General features: G+C 46.7%; 1 protein-coding gene across 30 annotated transcripts in view; it reads left to right on the top strand.

The window, feature by feature from the left end:
* The window catches only part of Palm2akap2 (PALM2 and AKAP2 fusion), a 461,068-nt gene that overhangs the window by 417,274 nt on the left and 21,134 nt on the right, over positions 1-22,660 (top strand). For 24 of the 30 annotated variants that reach the window (XM_087547942.1, XM_087547944.1, XM_087547946.1 and 21 more), the window contains 1 exon segment: positions 12,341-14,786. In XM_087547942.1, coding sequence (XP_087404068.1) covers positions 12,341-14,786 — 2,446 coding nt within the window. 30 annotated transcript variants of the gene reach the window in all.

The following is a 22,660-nucleotide window of genomic DNA, read 5'->3' on the forward strand; positions in this document are numbered from 1 at the left end:
GCCCGCGGTGACATCACAGTCTCCAGTCCCGAGGCTCCTAAGGAATTTGTCCCGGCTGAGCCAGTGCGAACGCTGGAATCTGTCTGGAGAAAGAGGCGATTCTGACTGCGGACTCCGAGGTGCGCGCACTGGGCTTTTTCTCTGGGCAGGGTAAGACATCTGATGACCGATCTCTTGGTCCTTTGCTTTCTGTTTCTGATCTGAAAGGAGAAAGTTCTCTCGAGGCCAGAGTCTTTTCTGAGGAGGGAGTCAGGGTCTGGATTGTATTGCAGTGTGGTGGAGGCCTCTCCTGTTGCATGGTGGGCAGCTGAGCGCTCACTGCCTTGTCTCGTTTTTCCTACTGTGTATCTTGTCAAGCTCCCGGCTTTGGTGCTGAGAGGCAGAGGAAACACTGCATACACAGACCAAAGCTGCATGTGTGACAGAAAATGCTTTAAAGACACTTTCTGAGTCTATGCGAATTTGTGTGTCTCTTTTCCACTCCAGAAATCTGCCTCGGGACCCAGGGACTCCGGTGACTAGTTCTCTAGTTGTCTTGTATCGGTTCAAAGAACTCGCTGCTGAATTCTACAGTGGGCTAACGGTTTCCATGGTGTGGGGCTCACCACATTCAATAGGGGACTTGGGGCTTTGTTCCTGGAAATTTCGTGGCATGTCAGGATACCCTCTTTCAGGCGCATCTCTGTGTGCACAGAAAGCTAGACTTCCCCACTCCTGACACAGTTTTCTTTTCTCTGGACGCCGCTTCAACACAGTGGCTTGTGTGGGGTCCGTTGTCATGCTCAGCTTTTATTCCTGTCATCATGACCGGGAACTACCTAAAGGCAAGAGAGCTGCAGCGAAGTTGGAAAGAACTTAAACTAGGTTTGTTTGTGCCTGCTGAATTCATTACTTACAAAGTTCAGGCTGCAAGGGTCAGGAGTTCCTTATGTGGCCTTGATTTTGCTTTACTCCAGGATGTGGGGACTTCCTTCAAAGTAGCCTTAGTGAGAAGGCATGAGAGAGCCTTACAATCTGTCTCTCCTTCTTGGAGATGTGGAGCTAGCAGCCGCTCTCAGTTGTTCCTCTAGGGAACCTCCAAAAGTTTTCAGAGAGAAAGGACCCTTAGCCCAGCAAGGTGGTGCACGCCTGTCACCCTAACTCGTTAAGGCTGAGGCCAGAGGTCAGATAGCAGGTTGGAGGCTAGGCTGGGCTACAAAATGAGACCCTGTCTCAAAAGAAGAGAGGAGAGGAAGAGAAAGAAATGGCTTTTACAGCAATGGTCTCAACAAACACAACTTCTTTCCTTCCTTTCGTCCCTGCCCACTCCTCACCCCAGCTTGCGCGAGCTGTCTCCAGTTTCTCCCGCAGAAAGCTTGGGCTGTAAATGTGTTAATCAAACAGCACCTTAACATTTTCCAGATGTCAGATGTGCAGCTCATTGGACAAAGCGAGCCTGGTTTTCCAGCCTGGCTAGAAGTGGGAGGGTCGTTATTAACAGGAAAGGCTTGTGGTCCAGAGACTCCCTTACCCTAAAAGTTCTTCCTGTGAGTATGGGCCAAGACACAGGTGACTTTGTTCCCTGTTTGTGGGTTCTGGAAGTGTTTTTATCCAGTCTTAGAGCCCGCCTGAGGCACATATCCGAAGGGCTGTCTGGTGACCACTGCTCTGGCCAAGCCCACCAAATTCTCAGGGGGAAAAAGAACCTTTGGGCAGATTCCACGGGGCTGAAACTCCTAGCCACCAAAATGTTGGAGTTTCATTATAAGAACTGCACCCCACCCCACCCCAGGTCACAATAAGCAGTGTTGGTTTCCTAGCAAGATGTTCTAGGTAGCGACAGCTCAGGCATTGTTCGTATTAGCCCCTTTCAGGGGTCACAGCAATGACCCTAGCTTTCCTGGTCTATATTTAGCCTGCAGCTGCCTCAGAAAGGTTTGGGGTCTGTAGTCTGGCTGCCTGCCTTCCTTCAGCTGGGAGCTGGGAGAGCTGACCTCCATCAGGAGTGGCTTGTGTCTGTTTCCCACAGTCAACACAAGGCCCCAGTTCCACAGGCCGGAAGCCTCTCTGCTGGGAGGTGGAAGAGGAAAGGCCACTCAGGCTTGGAATGTGTCCCCTCTGCTGTACTTCCCTGAAGTAGAATTAACAAAGGAAGCCAGTATTTCTGTCCTGTGCCTTCCAGGGAGGGTAGACTGGGCTACCCAGTCCTAGCGTAAACTGTGCTCCGCCATCCCCAGCACACGGGGCCACAGGAGCTGCAAGGGACCTGCTCAGGACCTTCCACGGGCTCAGCTTTCTTTATGAACTCTCTGAGGCCAGCGTCATTCACACTGGGGAGGAGGTGCGAAGCTTCCTGATATCGCTTAGGATCTCTCCTTACAATGGCCTTAAGCCTCATGTTCTTATTATTCGAGCAGGGACTCCATCTCCCTGAAGCTACTAGATCCTTTTGAGGGGGAGTAGGCCATCCTACTTCAGAGTTCTGGGGACACTCCTTAGCCTCAGGCAAAGATATGTCAACTCAGGCTGGACTTCTGGAATGTCAGCGGTTTTATAGGACAGTACTTAACCTCTTCACCTGGCGTCCCCTTCAGACCCTACTGCTTCCTCTGTGGGCAGTCTCCCAAAGGTCTACCACCTGCAGCTCTGTCTGCTGCCTTTAGGACTGATGATTCAGCTGGTAAGGGGTCCTAGGCCACAGCAATAGCCCGGTTGTATCTCCCAAAACTTACATTTTGTTGCGGTGGGGGGGGGGCATCTGAGTTCAGAAAGTTAGAGTCCAGAAACGACCATCCTAGAGGTAGCCAGCTCTTTGCTATGTAGCCACTGTGCCCTGCTTACTAAACATGTGACTTATGCAAGCCAGGGAGGGTAAGAAGGGGGACAGAGATATCGTTTGATTTCCCAGCTATGAGGAAGTTTTATTCTGTAACCATGCCTCTGATCCTAGGCCAGCAATGAGTGCATATTTTTGATGGAACTTAAAAATAACTGGACTAAAGGATCAGGTCACCCATTACCTGGGGAAAAGCATTTCTAATTTAACTATAGTAGCTGCAGCAGGAAGTAATCTGGGTTATTCAGAACTGAGAAGCCTGGCCGTGCAGCAGACACCTGGCGTTTGATCAATTTGGGTCACGCTGCATTTAGGCTAGGAGCCTGGGAGGTGATGGTGGGCCAGACTCTTACCCTAGAGGGGACACAGACACCTGTGGGCAGTAAGGAAATGGCGTCATTGTGAACAGAGCAGACACTTGAAGTGCTGGAACTTAAACAAGTACTCCTTAAAAAAAAGATGATGTGCACCTTTTCACTTTATGTGTATTAGTGTTTTGCGTGTACGTTTTTTGTGTGTAGCAGCCCTTCGAAGCCAGAAGAGGGTACTGGATCCCCTAAAACTGGAGTTGCAGATGGCTGTGAGCCACTACAGGGGAGCTGGAAACCCGACTAGGTCCTCTCTGCAAGAACAGTAAATGTTCGCAACTGCCGATCTGTCCCTCCAGCCCTTCTGTTTTTAGTATTTAACTTTTACTCATGTGTATGTGGAGAAGGTTTTGTGCATAGGAGTACAGATTCCTAGGAGCCCAGAAGTGGGTGTTGGCTTCTCTAGAGCTGGAGTTACAGGTGGTTATGAGCCTCTTGGTGTAGATGCAAGGAACTCAAGTTCTCTGAAAGAGCCATATACACTCTCACCAATGAACCATTTTTCCAGCTCCTCCTCCTCCGGAGAGGTTTATTTTGGCTCATGCTTTGAAAGGATCTTGTCTATCTTGATGGCAGGATTGACTTATATTTACAGCATCCTGAGTGTGAAGCCGCCCATCATTTCTGGGCCTATTAAGCAGAAAAAAGATGGCTCAGAGGTTAAGAGCACTTGTTGCTCTTGCAGAGGACCTGGGTTTGGTACCCAGTACCTACATGGGAGCTCGCAACCAACCTGAGTCCGTTTCTAGAGGATCAAGGCTCTCTTTTGAACTTTTCAGGCACTTCATGTACATGGTGCACATATACTGAAGACAAACACTCGTACACATAAATAAATAAATCTTCCTCTTCTTCCCCTGCTCTTCCTCCTCCTCCTCTTAAGAAGCAGAACATACAGAGAGATAAATGCGGATGCCCATCTGACTTTTGTGTCTCTAACAGAAGCACTAACTTTTCTTGTCCTTGTAGCGAAGCACATCTTTCCGGTGTGTGATGTGATGAGGAGGGAGACTTCCAGTTCTTCCTGGTATTGACGTGCTCGGCTGCAGGCCCAGGCAGAAGGAACATGCTGCTGTCACTGTCCAGCTGGTCAGGGGTCAGCCACCATTTTCTGTGGAGACTAGTCAGGCCGTTGACTGTACTGTGGGAGGGGTCGTGGTTATCTTATCGCTGGGAAGTTGTCAGCAGGACAGAGACTCTAGAGCCAGCCCGAAGTCCGAACGCCTAGACTGCAGTGTTACATCTCCATCTGGAGGGCCTAGCACACAGTGCTCCTGGAAGGAGCAGAAGCTAAACCTCGGGGAGTCTGCCTTCGCCCTAGTCTGGCTAAGGAAGGAAGTCACTGACTTAAGGCTAGAGAAAGAGTCTGATTTGACTGAAGGAGATTCAAGTCAGCAAGGACCAAGGGCAAAGCCGAAATAACTCTTTCAGGCTGTCCATTCTTCACGACCTTCCCCATGTTATTCTGGAAGCTTCCTGTCATATTTTGGGAGAAGACCTTCTGACACATTGCGATAAAATTAAGAACTGTGACATTTACTACTAGCCAGATACGATGTTGGGGAAAAGTCTCCCTTATTTCTCTAAATCTCATATAATTCCAAAGTCATAAAATACTAAAATCTGTCTTTCCAACCTAAAACAAAAAGGCCGTGGTCTTCTGTGTTTCAGCTGAGAGGTCACATGGGGATAACGGAGGCTTGCCAGGACCTAGAACTGATGCAAACTCAGTGGGATATGGCACTGAGCATGCTACGTAAGCACTGAGGGTGGGCAGGCTCCATCTCATACAAGGGGGACCTTGTACAGGTTTTCTGTGTACTAGGGATCAACTGGGTGCTTTCTGTGTCCCTTGCCCTGCCACTGAGCTACAACCCCAGCAAATCTAATGCATCTTCAGGACCTGACTTTAATAATAATAATAATAATAATAATAATAATAATAATAATAATAATGCTATTTTTGCTTTGAGACAGGGTCTCTATGTGGTCCTGAGTGTCCTAGAACTCACTATGTAAACCAAGCTAGCCTTAAACAAACTCACACAGGTCCACCTGTCTCTGCTCCCAAATGCTGGGTATTAATTTTGTTTTTAATTAATTATGTGTTCTTAAATACGCTTGTGTGTGGGTATGTGCTTGTGAGTGTGGGTGCCCGTGGTGGCAAGAAGACGGTATCAGGTCCTCTAGAGATTGTGAGCCTCCTCATCTGGGTGCTGGGGCCTGACCTAGGGTCCTCTGTAAGAACAGGAAGTGCCCCCAATTGCTGAACCATCTCTCCAGTACCTAGGATTTCTCTTTTAAGGGCATTTTGTAAAAATTTTCTGCTGGCTTTAGCAACAGTAACATTTCCCAATTGTGTTTAGCTTTGTACTAAAATAAACAGAAGGATCTGAGGTGGGAAAGGGTTGGGAGGAGAGAAGAAGTACTTTTGGTGGAACATTTCTGGATTGGTTGCCTTAACTGCTTTTGTTCTGAAAATAATGATCCAGTGCTATTCTCCTCTCAAGAAAGTCTCCCACAAGACAGAAGCCAATATTGGCCATTTGCACATTGGTGCAAATTTGCTTAAAAGTAAACTTTCTTTTTACATTTACATTAACCATTTTGCAATTTCATAATGCATTTTAAATGCCTTTTTTCTAAGCATTTACATAGGAGGGATTTTGTTGCCACATTAAACAGTCCACATCCTCTGAACCCAATGTTAGAAACCGAACTTTTAGTTCTCAGACCATGAAGAGTAGAAACCTTGAGAATCTGTAAATTGGAACCAAGCTGGGGCTCACCCTCCTCAGGCAAGGGTTGGGGGAATCTCCAGTCCAACGGTGGAGGCTCCACCTACCTCACCTAGTTATAACATTCATTATGCTTCTAGACAAGCCTCTGACTTCACTAAGGAAAGCCCATTTCTCCTTTTAATTACGCCAATTAGCCAAGCTTCGGGAGTCTGAAGGGGTTAAAGGAAAGCTGGAAGTGCGGGAGGAAGTCATGGGTGACCACTCCTTAAGTTTCCCATCCTCCTCTTCTTCCTCCTCAGTCAGGATGGCTGTCTGCCTCTGGAATGCAATTTAACTGTGTTTCAGGAGCACACAGCTGCATTAGAGTTTATTGCCTTTACCGGAGAATTCCAGAGTAAATTGCCGACATCCTCACCAGCTGCTGGCTATTCTGGGAAGCCAGTGGGAGGGTAGATATTATATACCCTGGTATTAAGACTCTACCTGGAGGGTTGTCTCAGGCAGGCTAAAGAACACCCACAAGCCCTTCGCACCCTACTTTTCCTTTGGCCCCAGAAAACACCACTTCGTGGTTTTTCACATCAATTCATTTCGTTAGAGAACAGTACTGAGAGGAGTTTCCAGGCAATGTCACGAATGCAGTTGATCTGAATCTGAATTTCGGTTCGCCTTATCTGACACCTGGAGAAAATTCTGGTTCTTCCCTAATCTTCAAAGGGAGCAGTAGGCCTTGACTGGCTTAAACAAGACATCATTTAATGTTGTCAAGCCCGGATTCCTGCAACCCAGATTCCTTAGCCCTTTCCCCTTTACCTGCTGCTGTTTCTGGTGGCTTGATTGTATCAGACCTGGGGTGTGAAGGTTAATTCCTCCTGCTGAGACCTAAGCCCAGAATTTGCTTTTGTTACAATTGTTGCCTAACTTTTCTGGTGCTGGGCTCTGAATGGTTAACACAGCTTTGGTTGTCTCTGTTAATTTCTCCCTGATCCTCCTCGGAAGCAGCTGTCCTCTGAAGGAGGAGAATTGAGCATCAGGAAGAAATCTGATAGCCAGACTAAGTGGTCCACCTCTTTAGTCCCAGCACTTGGGAGGCAGAAGCAGTTGGGTCTCTGAGTTCCAGGCCAGCCTGGCCTACAGAGTGAGTTCCAGGACAGTCAGTGTTACATATGTCTCAAAAAGAAAAAAAAAAATTCTTGAGTTTGTGCAAAGAACAAGGCTGGACTGTCTGAACTGTCTAACTCAGAGGAAGGGAAGTCCTCTACTGTTTATGCCTTCTCTAGTACACAGCTTAGCAGGGGGAAAAGTATTGGAAAGTGATCTCTTCAAGCTATACTGACAGCCCAAACTTAGACTTGTTTTTCTAGACAGAATCTCTCCATGTCTGTCCTGGAACTCACTCTGTAGACCAGGCTGCCCTCAGACTCCACAGAGATCCACCTGCCTCCCCAGTCCTGGAATAAAAGGCATAGATCTGGTATCCAAATTTTGATTTTTTTTAAAGCAATATGCTTTGTCGCTTGTGTAGGGGGTTGGGGGTGCATATTTAATGTCATAGTATGTGCCATGTCGAGGTCAGAGAATAGTCTGCCAGAGCTGTCTGTCACTCTTGTTTTCACCGTGCAGGATTGAAGTCAGGCCATCTGGCTTGGCTGCTGCTAAGTTATCTTTCCTGTCTAGTTAACTAGTATTCTTAAGTAGCTTTTGTTGTTTTGAGGTCTAACACAGGCTGTCTTCAAATTCTTGGCAATCCTCCTGCCTCAGTCTCTTGGATTCTGGGGCTATAGGAGTGAGCCACTGTGCCCAGTTATCATTTGGGTATATTTGTGTGTGTGTGTGTGTGTGTGTGTGTGTGTGTGTGTGTGCAAAGTGTGTGTGAAAATATATGTGCCAGAGGTCAAATCCCTGTGTCCTTTGTTTTATGAATAGCTCACTGGGATTTAGGGTTTTCAGGGGATCTCTCTGCCTCTGTACACACACACACACACCAGCACAGGGACTAGGAGCAGGAGCTCGCACACTGATTCTGGGAGTTAAACTCAGCTCTTCACGTGAACACTGTACTGACTGAGCCATTTCAAGTCCCTGACTATCTTTTTTTTTTTTTTTTGAACTGTCAGTCTAACAGAAGATCTACTATTTGTCATTTTTAACTCAAAGGCTATATTTTTTTTTTGACACGGCAAAAATATATTGTCAGATTTTTCAAAATTTTGTTCACATCCATTTGCCTTTACTTCATGGAGTATTCCTTTGTGAACTAGAAACGACTTTTTGAGTTCTTGAAAGAGCCGTCAATGTGTCAGCATGGCACATTTGATCTGTGAAGTGCTTAGGAGAAAAGGACGCGTTGATGTAGGAGCCCAAAACCCAGTTATTTGAAAGTTCTGGGGAAGATAGACAGGCAGGCAGGAGAGTCGAGGGCTTCGTTTGGCAAACTGAAATAAACGTGTGCTCCCCGGGGGTAGCATGGGAAATCCAGGATAGAGCTCGTCACCGGAGCTTAAGGCGGCTGTTCATTTCAGCAGACTTTGCAAAATATGTTTCTTGGCCATAATGAGTGCGTCAGTGAGTGAATGCCTCTTGATTTCTCTCTCTTTATATTACAGCGTCTTCTTCTCATTTACTCTGAGGTGTTTCAGTAGAGCAGTGATTTATTTTTTAACGTTGCATCCTCACGAGCTTCCTGTTACTTTCCATTTTTCCTTCCTTGAGTTAGAGAGAAGGGAGACTCTGCTTTTCCTCTAATCACTGACTAGATGAGGCTAGAATCAAGGCGTGACTCTCACCTTCTATCCCCTTCCCTGTTGCTCTGCCTCTCCTGGCCATTCCTCCTACAGAGTGAGCCAGCATCGGCCTGGGCTTACTTCATTTGAACGTCTGCCACTAAGTTTCTGTATTGAAAATTTCTGAAATTATTTTGTTTTAACTCCTGCCTCACAGTGCTGGAGATTGAACCTAGGGGTCCCCTGTGTGCCGTACAAGTGCTCATTCACAGAAAGCTTCTGTAACTCCTGATTGACATCTACCTTATGAAATACGGTTTTGCTTTAATGGCTTTAAACGCCCGTGAAGGGCCAAGGATGCAGCTAGGCCGTAGCGTTGTGTGGCATACGCAAAGCCCCCTCCAGCATAGATAAAGGAAGGTGGCAGGAAAAGCTGTGTGAACAGACTTCTCTACTTCATTCTGAAGAAAGAAGACCCATGAGCTCGCGCTTGGTGACTCAGTCTTCAGTCCTAGCGCTTGCAAGCAGAGGCAGGTAGATCTCGGAATTCAAGGCCAGCTTGGTCAAGCTAGAACTGGAGAGATGACTAGGTGGTTAACCGCGCTCACTGCTCTTACAGAGGACCCGGGCTGGATTCCCACTACCTATATAACACGAGGGTTTACAGACAACTTCTAACTCCAGTGTCACGGGGTCTGACACCATCTTCTGGCCTCCACACTCGAAGCATGCACATTCATGGTATATATATATATAAACTCACACGCAAACACGCTGGTAAATAGTTTTGTATTGTATCCCGTCCGGTCATGCCAGGTATAAACTTGAAACAGGAAAGCAAACCTAACCAAGTTCATAATTCACTTCTGGAATCCTCTGAGATACACTGGAGTCCTGTGGTGCAATTAGTCCTGGTTCATTTTGGTATTTGATACTTTTATTTATTCATAAGTTTTTTTGGGGGGAGTTTTGTTTTTTCCAGATTTTGTGTGTATGTGGACTAGGCTGGCCTTGAACTGAGAGGTCAGCCAGCCTCTGCCTCCTAAGTGCTGATTAAAGTCATGTACCACTGTGACCCTGTGTGTGTGTATATATCATATATCTTATATATGCATATATAATGGATATTATATATAATAAGTATAATTTAAAATTAATTTTGTAGATAATAAAATCTTGAAAGTAACAGATGGCTAGTCAGCTAGTAAGATACAGACTAATAAGATACAGACTGGGCAACTAGGACTATGTGATGAAATGAACACATTAAGACCCCATTCTCTTCCCTGGAGGAGGTGGCAGACACCTTGGAACCCAGTATTCAGGAGGCAAGTGAGGATCTCTTAGTTCAAAGCCAGCCTGGTCTACAGAACAAACTCTAGGACAACTAGGGCTACACAGAGAAGCCATGTCTCAAAAAAACCAAAAAGAAAAAAAAATCCCATTTTTTTTCTATTATCCACAGATTGTGATACCATGTAGAAAACATTTTAGAACCTGGAGGGGCTGTGCCGTTGGCCGCTAGCTCTTCAGGGCATCGAGTAGTTAGGTCATGGAGAACAGAACTGTGCAGTTTAGTGGCCTTGGTTATGACGACTGTAATGAATTATACCAGTCAATTATACCATGTCAGTGGGGACCGTGTAGCTTGTGAGCAACCAGTAAAGGGATCTACTGCTTACCAGTATATATTATGGAAAGAGTCCCTAACGCTTCTTATCTCTAGAATGCATTATGTCTGGCCAAGAATCATCTGTCTTTAGGAAGGTGAATAGTGCTGCAGAGAGACCTTTAGATACTTGATGCCTAGAATAGTCTCACCAGAAGCCTGTGATGATCTGTGGTGGCTGTGTCTTAACTACATAGTGTCTTCTATTTTAGTTTTTACTTTTTAAAAAGATATTTATTTTATGTATATGATTACACTGTCTTCAGACACACCAGAAGAGAGCATCAGGTCCTGTTACAGATGGTTGTGAGCCACCACGTGGTTGCTGGGAATTGAACTCAGGACCTCTGGAAGAGCAGTCAGTGCTCTTAGCCACTGAGCCACAGTTTTTACTCATTTTGCATTTGTATTTTGCATGTGTGTATGTGTGTGTACTTGCGCTGGCATGAACACATACACGCATGCATTTGTGCATATGCATGCCTCAGTGTGTATGTGGGGGTCAGAGGACAAGCCGTGAGAGTTACTCTCTTTCCACTATGTGGATGTCATGTATAACTCCGGTCCTTGGGCTTGATGGTGGGGTTTGTTTTGTTTTTTTTTTTTGTTGTTGTTGTTGTTTAGTTTTGGTTTTTTTTGTTTTGTTTTTTTTTACCCACAAAGCTATCCTATGAATTTTCAAATGAAGCTTGTATATATTCAACACCTAGTGAACAAGACAGAATCTGTAAATGCAAGAGGTTTAGTGGCCATGTTTCTTTTTTGTTGCTGTGACATAACACCCTGACCTAAAGCATCTTAGTAGAGGAAAGGGTTTACAATACTTACAATTCTAGATCATAGTCTACCACTGAGGGAAGTTAAGGCAGGAGCTCAAAGCTGAGTGACTTCCCCCAGCCAAGGAACTCACTCCACTGTCAAATCACAGCAGGAACCACAGAGGGTGCTGCCTGATGTCTGGCTTAGGGCCGGGTTTATACTCAACCAGCTTCCATAGATAGTTCAGGCCCATCTGCCTAGGACTAGGACTCTCCATAGTGTGATGGGCCTCCCGCATCAGCCAACCAACAAAATAGTCCCCCATAGACATTCCCAGAGCCCTTTATTGTGGTTCTCCTCTCGGAGGACTCTAGGCTTTGTCAAGTTGATCATTAAAGCTAACCAGGCGAGTCGGGCGCACATCACCACACAGAATGGATGTTTAAAGGATTATTAGAAAGGAGATCTCTAGTCATGAGTATACGTCGCTGTTCTTTCTGTTTCCTCTCTGTAACTGAGTGAATTTCTTGGTTGGCGTCTGTCTTAGTTAGGTTTTACTTCTGTGAAAAGACCCCATGACCAAGGCAACTCTTCTAAGGACAACATTTAATTGGGGCTGGCTTACAGGTTCAGAGGTTCAGTTCAGTATTATCAAGGTGGGAGCATGGCAGCATCCAGGCAGGCATGGTGCAGGAGGAGCTGAGAGTTCTCCCTCCTCATCTGAAGGCTGCTGGTGGAAGACTGACTTCCAGGCAGCTAGGATGTCTGTCTTAAAGCTCATGCTCATAGTTGTTGTTGTAAAATTATAAAAAATTAAAAGGCTGTATGTTTTATCCCCGACTAGATCCGGCACTGCAGTGCCCCAAGCTTCCATATTGTCGCACCACTCTACCTTCTCTCCTCTCTCCTCCCTTCCCTTAAACTTTTCTCCCACCCATCCTTCCTTCTTGTCCAATGACAGGCCTCTTTCTATTCTGTCCTGGCCCTCACCTGTATTTTACAAATTAAATGGGGAGGAGGTTCTGGTGAAGTCACCTGAGTCCTGAGCATGTGACTAGGCAGCTAGTCCTGTCCGTAGGGCAGCAGAATTAGCATCAAAATACAGATAACTCCAGGGCCAACCTCAACACACAGTGACACTCCTACTCCAACAAGGCCACACCTCCAAATAGTGCCACTCCCTGGGCCAAGCGTATTCAAACCATGACAGCGTCTATATCCAGAATGTGCATTTAACCCTTATTTGTGTTTTCTCCTTATTCTAGAAAAGCCCCCAGCTTTCTGACGATGCTAACCAGCTGAGAAACAAGCAAGACAACTGTGGTGACAGTCGCCTGGAGCCTGCCGCCAGCTCTCTCTCCCCAGATCACAAAAACATGGAAATTGGGGTGTCCGTGGCAGAATGTAAAAGTGTACCTGGAATCACCTCTACCCCCCATTCCAAGGACCACTCCTCCCCTTTCTATTCTCCCTCACACAATGGCCTCCTCACTGATCACCACGAGTCTTTAGATAATGATGTCGCCAGAGAGATCCAATACCTAGATGAGGTGCTGGAGGCCAACTGCTGCGATTCCTCCGTGGATGGAACTTACAACGGGATCTCTTCCCCAGAGCCTGGTGCAGCCATACTGGTAAGCAGCCTTGGCTCACCTGCCCACTCAGCCACCAAGGTAGAACCCATTGAGAAAGCATCTGGTAGGCAGCTGCCTCCTCACATCGAACTCAGTAGAAGCCCTTCTGACAGCATGGCTGAAGGAGAAAGAGCCAATGGACACTCCACTGACCAGCCTCAAGACATGCTGGGGAATAGCCTGCAGGCTCCTGCCAGCCCCAGTTCCTCTACCAGCTCCCACTGCTCCTCCCGAGATGGAGAGTTCACACTCACCACACTGAAGAAGGAGGCCAAGTTTGAGCTGCGTGCCTTCCACGAGGACAAGAAGCCCTCCAAGCTCTTTGAGGAGGACGAGCACGAGAAGGAGCAGTTCTGCATCCGGAAAGTGAGGCCCTCTGAGGAGATGATAGAGCTGGAGAAGGAGCGGAGGGAACTCATTCGGAGTCAGGCTGTGAAGAAGAATCCTGGCATCGCGGCCAAGTGGTGGAATCCTCCCCAGGAAAAAACTATTGAGGAACAGCTGGATGAGGAACATCTGGAGTCACACAGAAAGTACAAGGAGCGCAAAGAGAAAAGGGCACAGCAGGAACAGCTACAGTTACAGCAACAGCAGCAGCAGCAGCTACAACAGTTGCAACAGTTGCAGCAGCAGCAACAGCAGCAGCTGTCCACCTCTCAGCTCTGCACAGCCCCAGCTGCTCATGAACACCTAGATAGCATTGAACACACAAAGGAGGATGTCGTCACTGAGCAGATTGATTTCTCAGCTGCACGCAAGCAGTTCCAGCAGATGGAGAATTCCAGGCAAACACTGGCCAAGGGCCAGAGCACACCTAGGCTGTTCTCCATCAAGCCTTTCTACAAACCTCTTGGATCCATCAACTCGGACAAGCCACCGACCATCTTGCGACCAGCTACTATCGGGGGAACTGTGGAAGACAGCAGCACACAGGCAGCCAAAGAGCAGAAAGCTCTCTGTGTATCTGAGAGCCAGTCTGCAGGAGCAGGAACAGGTAATGCTGCCACTCAGGGAAAGGAAGGGCCATACAGTGAGCCTTCCAAACGCGGGCCCTTATCCAAACTGTGGGCAGAGGATGGAGAGTTCACAAGTGCCCGGGCCGTCCTTACTGTAGTCAAAGATGAAGATCATGGGATTTTGGACCAGTTTTCAAGATCGGTCAATGTATCTTTGACCCAGGAGGAGCTGGACTCAGGTTTGGATGAGTTGTCAGTGAGGTCCCAGGACACCACTGTCCTGGAGACTTTGTCCAATGACTTCAGCATGGACAACATAAGTGACAGTGGAGCTTCTAATGAGACACCCAATGCCCTTCAGGAAAACTCTCTGGCTGATTTCTCCCTGCCTCAGACTCCCCAAACAGACAACCCCTCAGAGGGCCGAGAAGGCGTCTCCAAGTCCTTCAGTGACCATGGTTTCTATTCTCCTTCCTCCACACTGGGAGATTCCCCATCCGTTGATGACCCCTTGGAATATCAGGCTGGGCTCCTGGTGCAGAATGCCATTCAACAAGCCATAGCCGAGCAGGTGGATAAGGCTGAGGTGCACACCAGCAAAGAGGGATCAGAACAGCAGGAACCTGGAGCAATGGTAGAGGAAGCTGGAAGCCAGGCTCCTGGCTCTGAGAAGCCCCAGGGCATGTTTGCACCACCTCAGGTGTCCTCTCCCGTTCAAGAGAAAAGGGATGTATTACCAAAGATCCTCCCCGGGGAGGACAAGACACTCAGGGAAAAGGGACCCTCCCAGCCACCCACAGCTGTGCAGCCCAGCGGTCCAGTCAACATGAAAGAGACCAGGCCTGAAGGAGGGTACTTCAGCAAATACTCAGAGGCAGCCGAGCTGAGAAGCACAGCCTCCCTTCTGGCTACTCAAGAGTCTGATGTCATGGTTGGGCCCTTCAAACTGAGGTCAAGGAAGCAGCGGACTTTGTCCATGATTGAAGAAGAGATCCGGGCAGCCCAGGAAAGGGAAGAGGAGCTAAAGCGGCAAAGACAAGTGAGGCAAAGCACCCCAAGCCCCAGGGCTCAGAACGCCCCATCGCTGCCTTCCAGAACCACCTGCTACAAAACTGCTCCAGGTAGGTAATAGCTGCAGCCTGCACCCAGGTGTCTCAGAAAGTGGCTCACTCCTGTGCTCACGGTTCCTGTGGAGACTCCACTATGCCTTCTGCAGGAGGATTTCCACAATGGAGGTGTTAGGGTGTCCCCTGGAAGGACACCAAGTCTGGGTCGCGGTTGATATTTCTCAGTGGTTATAATGGCTCCTTGCCTCCCAGTCTGCCTTGTCTTGATTTATTTATTGTACAGGCTCCCACCCTTTATCCCTTGGAGGGATGCATCTTGGCCAAGTGAGGCATGGACCTTGGCAGAGTGGGGCTGTTGTGCTATCTGTGTCTTCAAATCAGTGACTGGACCTTCAAAAGCTATAGTTAAATTAAACCCATTTAATTTGGGGGATGTATCCCAGTAACCCCTTTTGGGATGCTGGCTTTCTTCCCAGCAGTGATGGTCTTAACGCAGGGCTGCGGTCTGCAGGTATTCTGTCCGTTTTCCTTTGGGTTGGGTTTGACTTCCTTTATGTGATCATAAACCAGTTACACTCATCTAAAGATAGACCATCTTTATGGTAGTGATCCCGTGTGATACTACCCAGTGATCTCGAGACCGGCTTGGTTTCTAAGTCTACTCTGTGATGTTTACACCACGAGATTGCCTCACAATGTCTTCCTCAGTCATTATCTCAGAATGTTTCCCCAACCTCAGCCTATACATGTCTATGTTCTGGAGTTAGGGTGTAGGACATTTTCATCCATTCTTGTCCATTTCAAAAAGCGAAGCTACTACAAGGGCCATATTGAATCTCCTTCTATTGTCTGGGCAGCCCCTTTCTTAAATCATCGGTGTAGATGGCAATGCTATGGGTGCCACTGTGGCTAACAGTGTGACTATAAGCTTCTGTTTCCCTTGTGGATATGATAGCACCTGGGGCTCTGTTCATCTTGTCTTGGAGACGAGCTCCTCTGGCTGTGCTCAGAACTTGTCCATGCATTGTTATGGTTCAGGCTGAGATAAATGGCGGGCGTTAGAAGAAAGCATCGGAAAACATTTGATATCATCCTGAAACCCAAGGGTGGGATTACGTGTTTTACAGTGGACTTGTGGGGAAACTGATCCTTCATCAAATACTGCTGGAGTTTTGTGACACACCCCTCACGTTGGGTCTTTGGGATGCTTTCCTGTGGCTACATCTCACCTTTGCTAGGGGAAGCACCGCCAAATGGATGCTGCGTCCTCACAGTGTCTAAGCGAGTAGCATATGGTATTAGCTCATTCTGGGATGGACAGATCTTAGTTTTAACCATTCAGTATTCCTTTCGATCACTTAATTAAGGAGTGTTTGTAAGGCTTCTCACAGAGAAGCTACATTTCATTTTGGAACTAATACATATTTCTTGAGACACACCTGACTATGGACTCTTTATCCCACTCCTTATCAGATTTGAAGTCTAGGATTTCTTTACATCAATATGGGCTCATGGATTCCCGTTACATTCAATAATTAGTTATTATTTATCTTGTTATTTTAATCCTCAGTTTGTTTAGTCATAGTATGGAAATCCCTTCCTGCTCCCTTCTGTGTCTTTTTGAGAAGCAGTTCTTTGAGCACTTCCTTATGCTTTGCTATTGCATGGTGTTCCATTTGATCAATCTTGGCTTCAAAGGGCAAAGAGCGATTATTCTCTTATTGAGGAATGGGATGTATACGTCAAGACTGGCACATGCGTTAATGTTGGATTGTCCACTAAGGAAGGCTCAGTGATCAGAATTGGAGATTAAATATGTATGTCTACCTTATATATAATCTTTTGTCTGTCTGTATATCTATATTTATATCTATCTATCTATCTATCTATCTATCTATCTATCTATCATCTACCTATCTATCTATCTATCTACAAAATCATGGGTTCATGCAGAGATCTTTTCCAAATGTTAGTGGTATGGAGGTAGGGAAAGGAGACTGAGTGTGTGTGTGTCATGGTGTGGATTTGGAGGTCAGTGGACACCTTTTAGGAATCAGTTCTCACCTTCCACCTTGTTGAGCAAGCTCTTGTCTCTGCACCTGTGCTGTGTAGCCCAGGCTAGCCAATCTACAGATTTCACTGTAATTTTCCCATCTCTGCCACCAGTATCTCTCACTGTAGGGTGCTGGGAACGCAAATGTACTCCCATCATCTAGCTTCTCACTGAGATTCTTGGGACCCAAACTCAGACTGTCGGGGGTGCATGGTAAGCAATTTTTATTCAGTCACCGATCTTTTAATCCTGATTTAATAGAGTTATTTACCTTTGTCATAAAATTTTCTTCCCTGGGGAGACAATTTCTACCCCCATCTCTATAAGTTCCCAAGGTCAAACTAAAGTACATTTCTTCCAAAGGTCATCCTAGGAGACCAAAGAGCTCACTAAACTTACTTACAGCGCCCTGGCAAAGGGTTGCTTACAGGAGCGTGTTGACCTCAAAGTTCTAAGTCTTTGCCTAGCTTGGATGATGGTTTCCCCATAGCTACATCAATGTAGCTCCCCATTAGGTTAACCTTGCCTAGTCTATGTGTTCTAAAGACACCTGAGGCTGTGTGCAGAATTGCATAGGATATGGCTGGGAGGGGCAAGAGAGTATTGGGACTCTCAGGTAAGGGTCCAGTGACCCTCCCCTATCTGCTCTTCTTTGAGTGAGCAGTCAACATGCTGGCGACGGTTTTAGGCAAGCAGGTGCAGCTTGTCTGATGCTGATGGCGGCTGTTTTGCTCAGAGGCCAGTGTTCTATGAAACACTTCCTCCCTTTTCATGTTTGCAGCTTACCTCTTGATAGCCTCAGTATGGTGTTTGCTTGATCCCTTTAGCCACACCATTTAACCAAACTCCTATTTTCTCCATTAAATTATGAACCAGTATTAATTTCTAGGTGGTCACTGCCCCTTCCTTCATTCTGTTTACCTCTCCAGGCCACAATGTCCTATACCTCTGTCACTGCTGTCCCTTGTCCCCCTTGCTCTGACTCCACAGTTCTCCATGGGTCACTGTTTTCTCCTCCAAGCCCTCTGCAGGCATCACGGTTTCTAGCCCCAGCTAATGACTCTTGGACTGGACTGTTCAGGAAGGAAAGGGAAGGGCTGTGGAGGAGGAAGAGCGCAGAGACTTCCTCGATGGGTTTTTAATGCCTTCAGGTCACAGGCCAGAGCCAGCTAAGTGCTTCGGGCAAGAAAACTGTCAGGGAAAGTTTTCCCCAGTGGTTAGCCACAAGAGCTTGGCTTTTCCCAACAGGTCTTACTTGTCAAGTTCACTTGAAATTGTTTTGGGCTGGAGCTGGCTTGGCACGGAGATGAGGATTAAGCATCCTGCCTTGGAGAAAAGTTTTTGCACCATGTGATTGCAGCCCCAGCTTGGGAGCTCCTGCACAGGCAAGTGATGGTGATATCTGGAAGTTGGAAGCCTCACTGATGGAGAAACATTCTGTGAACAGTATGGCTCCTGCTCGCACGGAAGCCATGGTCCCCTCACGGCTGCAACACAGCTTCGCCCACACCAATTGCATTACTTCAGTATGGAACCTTCTGAAAGGCCATATAGTGGATGGACAAACTGGACCATTTGGTTCACTGTGACGAAATACGTGGGGCTGGGTAGTTTATAAAGAATAGAAATGTATTTCTCACAGCTTTAGAGATTGGGATGTCCAAGATTAAGGTCCTAGCAAGGAGACCCATATTTTTGATTATAGGGGAACCCTCTCTTGATGTCCTCGTGTGGTGGGAAGGAAGAAGACAACCAAGTAGATCCCTGTGACCTCTCATAGTGACATTAATCCCATCCATTTTGACTCAGACCCCATGGTCTGATCACTTCCCCAAAGCTCCCCGCCTAATAGCATCGATGGTTACTACATTTCAATGTACCTGAGAGGTTCCCGAACACCAGACCATAGCAGGGGTATTTTGGATTCTCCACTCAGGCTCTTAATGGAATCCCTCACCGTATTGTCCCAACTTTACTTCTACCACATAAGCAATTGTTAGGTGTAAGGACGTGCTGCTACCTAGTCTTGTTCCCCCAGCGGATGTGCCTGTCAGGCTTTCCTACCAGGAGTGGGTTTACTGTACAAGAAACCAGAGGTTCAGGGTTGGCCCACTGACCTGCAGTTACCCCGTCCCTGCTTCCTCTCTGTGGATGCGGGTCTCCCTCCCTGTGTCTTATTCACACTGAGTTCATTTTAGCCCCTTTAAGAAGACGTAACTGCCAGGCATGGTGCTCCCTCTAATCCCAGCACTCAGGAGGCAGAGGCAGGCAGATTCAGTTCGAGGTCAGCCTGGTTCACATAGTGAGTTTCAGGGCAGCCAGGGCTATGCTGTGTGTAGAGAGACATTGTCTCGAAAAACCAAACTCAACCAAATCACCACCACCACCACCCCCAAAGAAGAAGAAAGAAAGAAAAAAAATAGATAATAATTCATCTAGTCTCTGCTCTATGCTGGTTTTCTTGTTACATAGAACACAGTCATAGTACGATACGAACAGACCGCATTCCTTCATGTTTCTATTCAGAATATGCAGATAAGACACCACAGCTTCCTAGGATTTCAGCACGGAGAGGGGAACCAAAAGTAAAGGGAATAAAAATGTCGTGTTTCTCTCTTTCCGAGCCTGGAAACCTCTGGAGTGAGTATTGCTTGGCCAGCCGGCCTCTTAGTTTGTGATCCCAGAGGAACCTGACACATTACTCTGGCAATTTGTGGGTTAGAACTTCTGGCTCCAACATGGGTCTCATGAATGAAATATTGCTAGGGTTTCCTCTGCACAACTTCATGTTTCCTGCCAGAAATGACTCAGTAGGTTTTGTGTGATTCAGATCAGATTAATGGTATTAGGTGATGAAAGACAGTGTCTTAACTCCTTATCGAGTGGAAGTCATGCTGGCCACAGGCTGAATCAAAACAATAAGCAGACAAAAGCCACTGACAGCGAGTGTGCTAGAGAAGAAATGGGGAGGCACAAGTTCTTCCCACTGTTACCTAAAACCTCCATTCCCGACATATTGAAAAGCTACTTGGAAGATGTTTCCCACTCCCACCCTTTATAAGAGAGCGGTGAAGGCCCATAATTCCATCTGCCTGGGAGGCTGAGGTAGGGGGTGCTCAAAGCCTGTCTAGGCTAGAGTGAGCTGGGGCCCACTTTAGGCAACTTAACAAGATTCTTCTCAAAATAAAATAAGGAGGGAAAGAGAGGGCTGGGATAGTTCACTGGTAGAGCACTTGCCTAAGGCTGTAGGTTCAATCCCTAGTGTTCAAAAAGGAAAGAAAGAAATGGGAAAAGGAAGCGGCTCGACAGATTTATGAGCCTGATTTGAGGGGAAACACATACAGGAGGGTAAAATACCCTTGAGAGAATGGGGCGGGGTTACCCAAACATCTTTTTAAACTCAAGTGATAATTCAGAGCTTAGTGAAGAGCTTCTCAGTCCTGGCATATCGTGGACACCAACAGACACTTCTCAATGTATTTATCTATGGTTAGGAACCCGGGTTTCACTTCCAGGTGAGGTCCAGCTGGCTGGGTGAAGCAGTGTAAGCCTTCTGTGGAAGGTCCCACAGGTGGTCGGTGAAGCAGCCTACGCCTTCTGTGGAATGTCCCACAGGTGGTTGGTGTCTGCTGCTGTTTCCTGAACATGCTTTGCTGATGTAAATCTAAGCACGATACATGCAACTTAACAAGACCTTAAAGCTGTATCCAATACTAGTTACTTCGTAGGTTCCTGCTTGTCACTTACTCCTCCCAAAAGCCCCTCAAGATAGTGGTCAAAATGATAGGAACACATGAGGCTATATGTACGGATGCCTGCACATGAACATGCAACTGCATGTGTGCGTACACGCACACAAAGTCTTACTCTATAGTTCAGGAAGCTCTGGATCTACCTATCATCCATCTATCTGTCTGTCTGTCTGTCTATCTATCTACCTCTCTGTCTGTCTATCTGTCTGTCTGTCTATCATCTATCTATCTATCTGTCTATCTGTCTATCTGTCATCTATCTGTCTGTCTTGTCTGTCTATCTGTCATCCATCTGTCTGTTTTGTCTGTCTGTCTATCTATCATCTATCTATCTATCTATCTATCTATCTATCTATCTATCTGTCTGTCTATGTATGTATCTATGTATCTATATCATCCATCTATCTATCTTTTAGCTATCTCTCTCCACCCCTCCATTTATCCATCCATCTACCTACGTATCTATGTAGGTTTTGCAAAGGGAAACTATCATGCTCAAACCTGCCATTCTCTCTCCTGAGCATTAGACTGACACCATTTCAGAAAAAGCATATCAATGGTGTGTGTGTGTGTGTGTGTGTGTGTGTGTGTGTGTGTGTGTGTGTCTGCAGAAGTGAAGCAGTTACCCTGGTAACCTGCATGGCTCCTGGATGTTTTAGTGCCTCGGTTACAAATAAGCTAAATTGCTGGTACTTGACAAATATTTAGCCCAAGGGGCCAAGTTAGCTCTTTCAGCTGGTTGTTCTCTCTCTGCCAGTTGGTTTTCCAGGAAGAAGCTTAGACATCCATTCCAGAGCTGAGTTCATTCCCCCAAATCTACAAAAGAACTAGATTAACCTGAATATGAGCAGGGATTAGTGGTCAGAGTGCAATATCTTTGGTGTCATGAGATCAAAGTCAATGACGCTTGGTCACTGATCATCTTGGAGCATCACGATAGCCTTCTGTATTCCCTGATCCCTTCCACTTTCTTGTATTTCATTGATCTGAACCTGGCAAATATCTTCTTTTCTAAAGGACCCACTATTTCAGTAGGAATCGATAAGAAAAGCCTGCACGAATGCATTGTTCTTTTTGGATGGCACTCTCAAAAGGTTTTGCAAAGGGAAACTATGATGCTCAAAGTCTAAACCTCAACTCCTGAGGATTAGACTCCAGGCTCTCACCTGTGCCAAGCCTGCGTGTGGTCACGACTTTGAGATAACATCGTTTTAGGAAAAGCAGACCAGCTCACTTCAGTTCAACTCCCTCCTGTGGAAGCCAGGTCTACCACATTCAGATCATGTTGGCTCTTCTGCCTGTTGACCCATGTGTATCTGTGTTGCCTCCTGGTTGCACTCACACTTGTGGGAGGTACCACGTGAAGTCCTGGTTGCTAACATACATAGCTACATCATGCTCTGGAAATAACTCTCCCCAGGATTCAGACTCAGCCACGTACAAGGAAAGTCTACAGTCTTAATCTTAACAAATCGGAAGTGAATCAAAAGGCCTAATTCTTGCGAGATCCCTGTTGAGAAATGTGAGCTTAATCAGGGCCAGCTTGGGAGCAGGATGTCCCGACCCGTGACTGCTGGAGCCTGGACAGGATATGACTTCAACTCTTACTAGTCTTGTGTACTTCCCAAGGAGATTGGCATTTCGGATGCATTTGATCTTTGTGAATAAACTTCCACTGAGGGCTTGGAAGGACTGGTTGAGGGAGGGAGACCAGAGGAGGGAGCAGGCAATGTGCTAGTCGGACTATGAGAGCCCCAGAGAATCTGTCTGTAGTTTATATAGTGCTCCTTTGCTTCTTATAGCCTTGAAGATAAACACGGATGTCTCCTAAAACTTGTTCGCCTCTCACATCAGGCCTTTTTAACAGTACCAACCTCGTTCTTATCTCCCGTTATCCAAACATAAATTCATGTATAAGGGAGCCAGCCAAGGAAGATGGGTGCTCAAGAGAGTCAGTAACTTCTCCGGAACCACATTCAAAGGTCAGCTCCTTGCTAGCTGTTTTTCTATAAGCCTGTTTTCTCACCACTAAAAATGGGAATAATACAGTAATAACAAAAACCTTGGTCCTTTTGAGAGTCTCAGGTAGCCCAGGCTAGCCCTGAACTCCTGGTTCTCCTGTT

Source organism: Rattus norvegicus, chromosome 5 (genome assembly GCF_021556685.1).
Source record: "Rattus norvegicus strain SHRSP/BbbUtx chromosome 5, alternate assembly SHRSP_T2T, whole genome shotgun sequence".
Classification (NCBI taxonomy): Eukaryota; Metazoa; Chordata; class Mammalia; order Rodentia; family Muridae; genus Rattus; species Rattus norvegicus.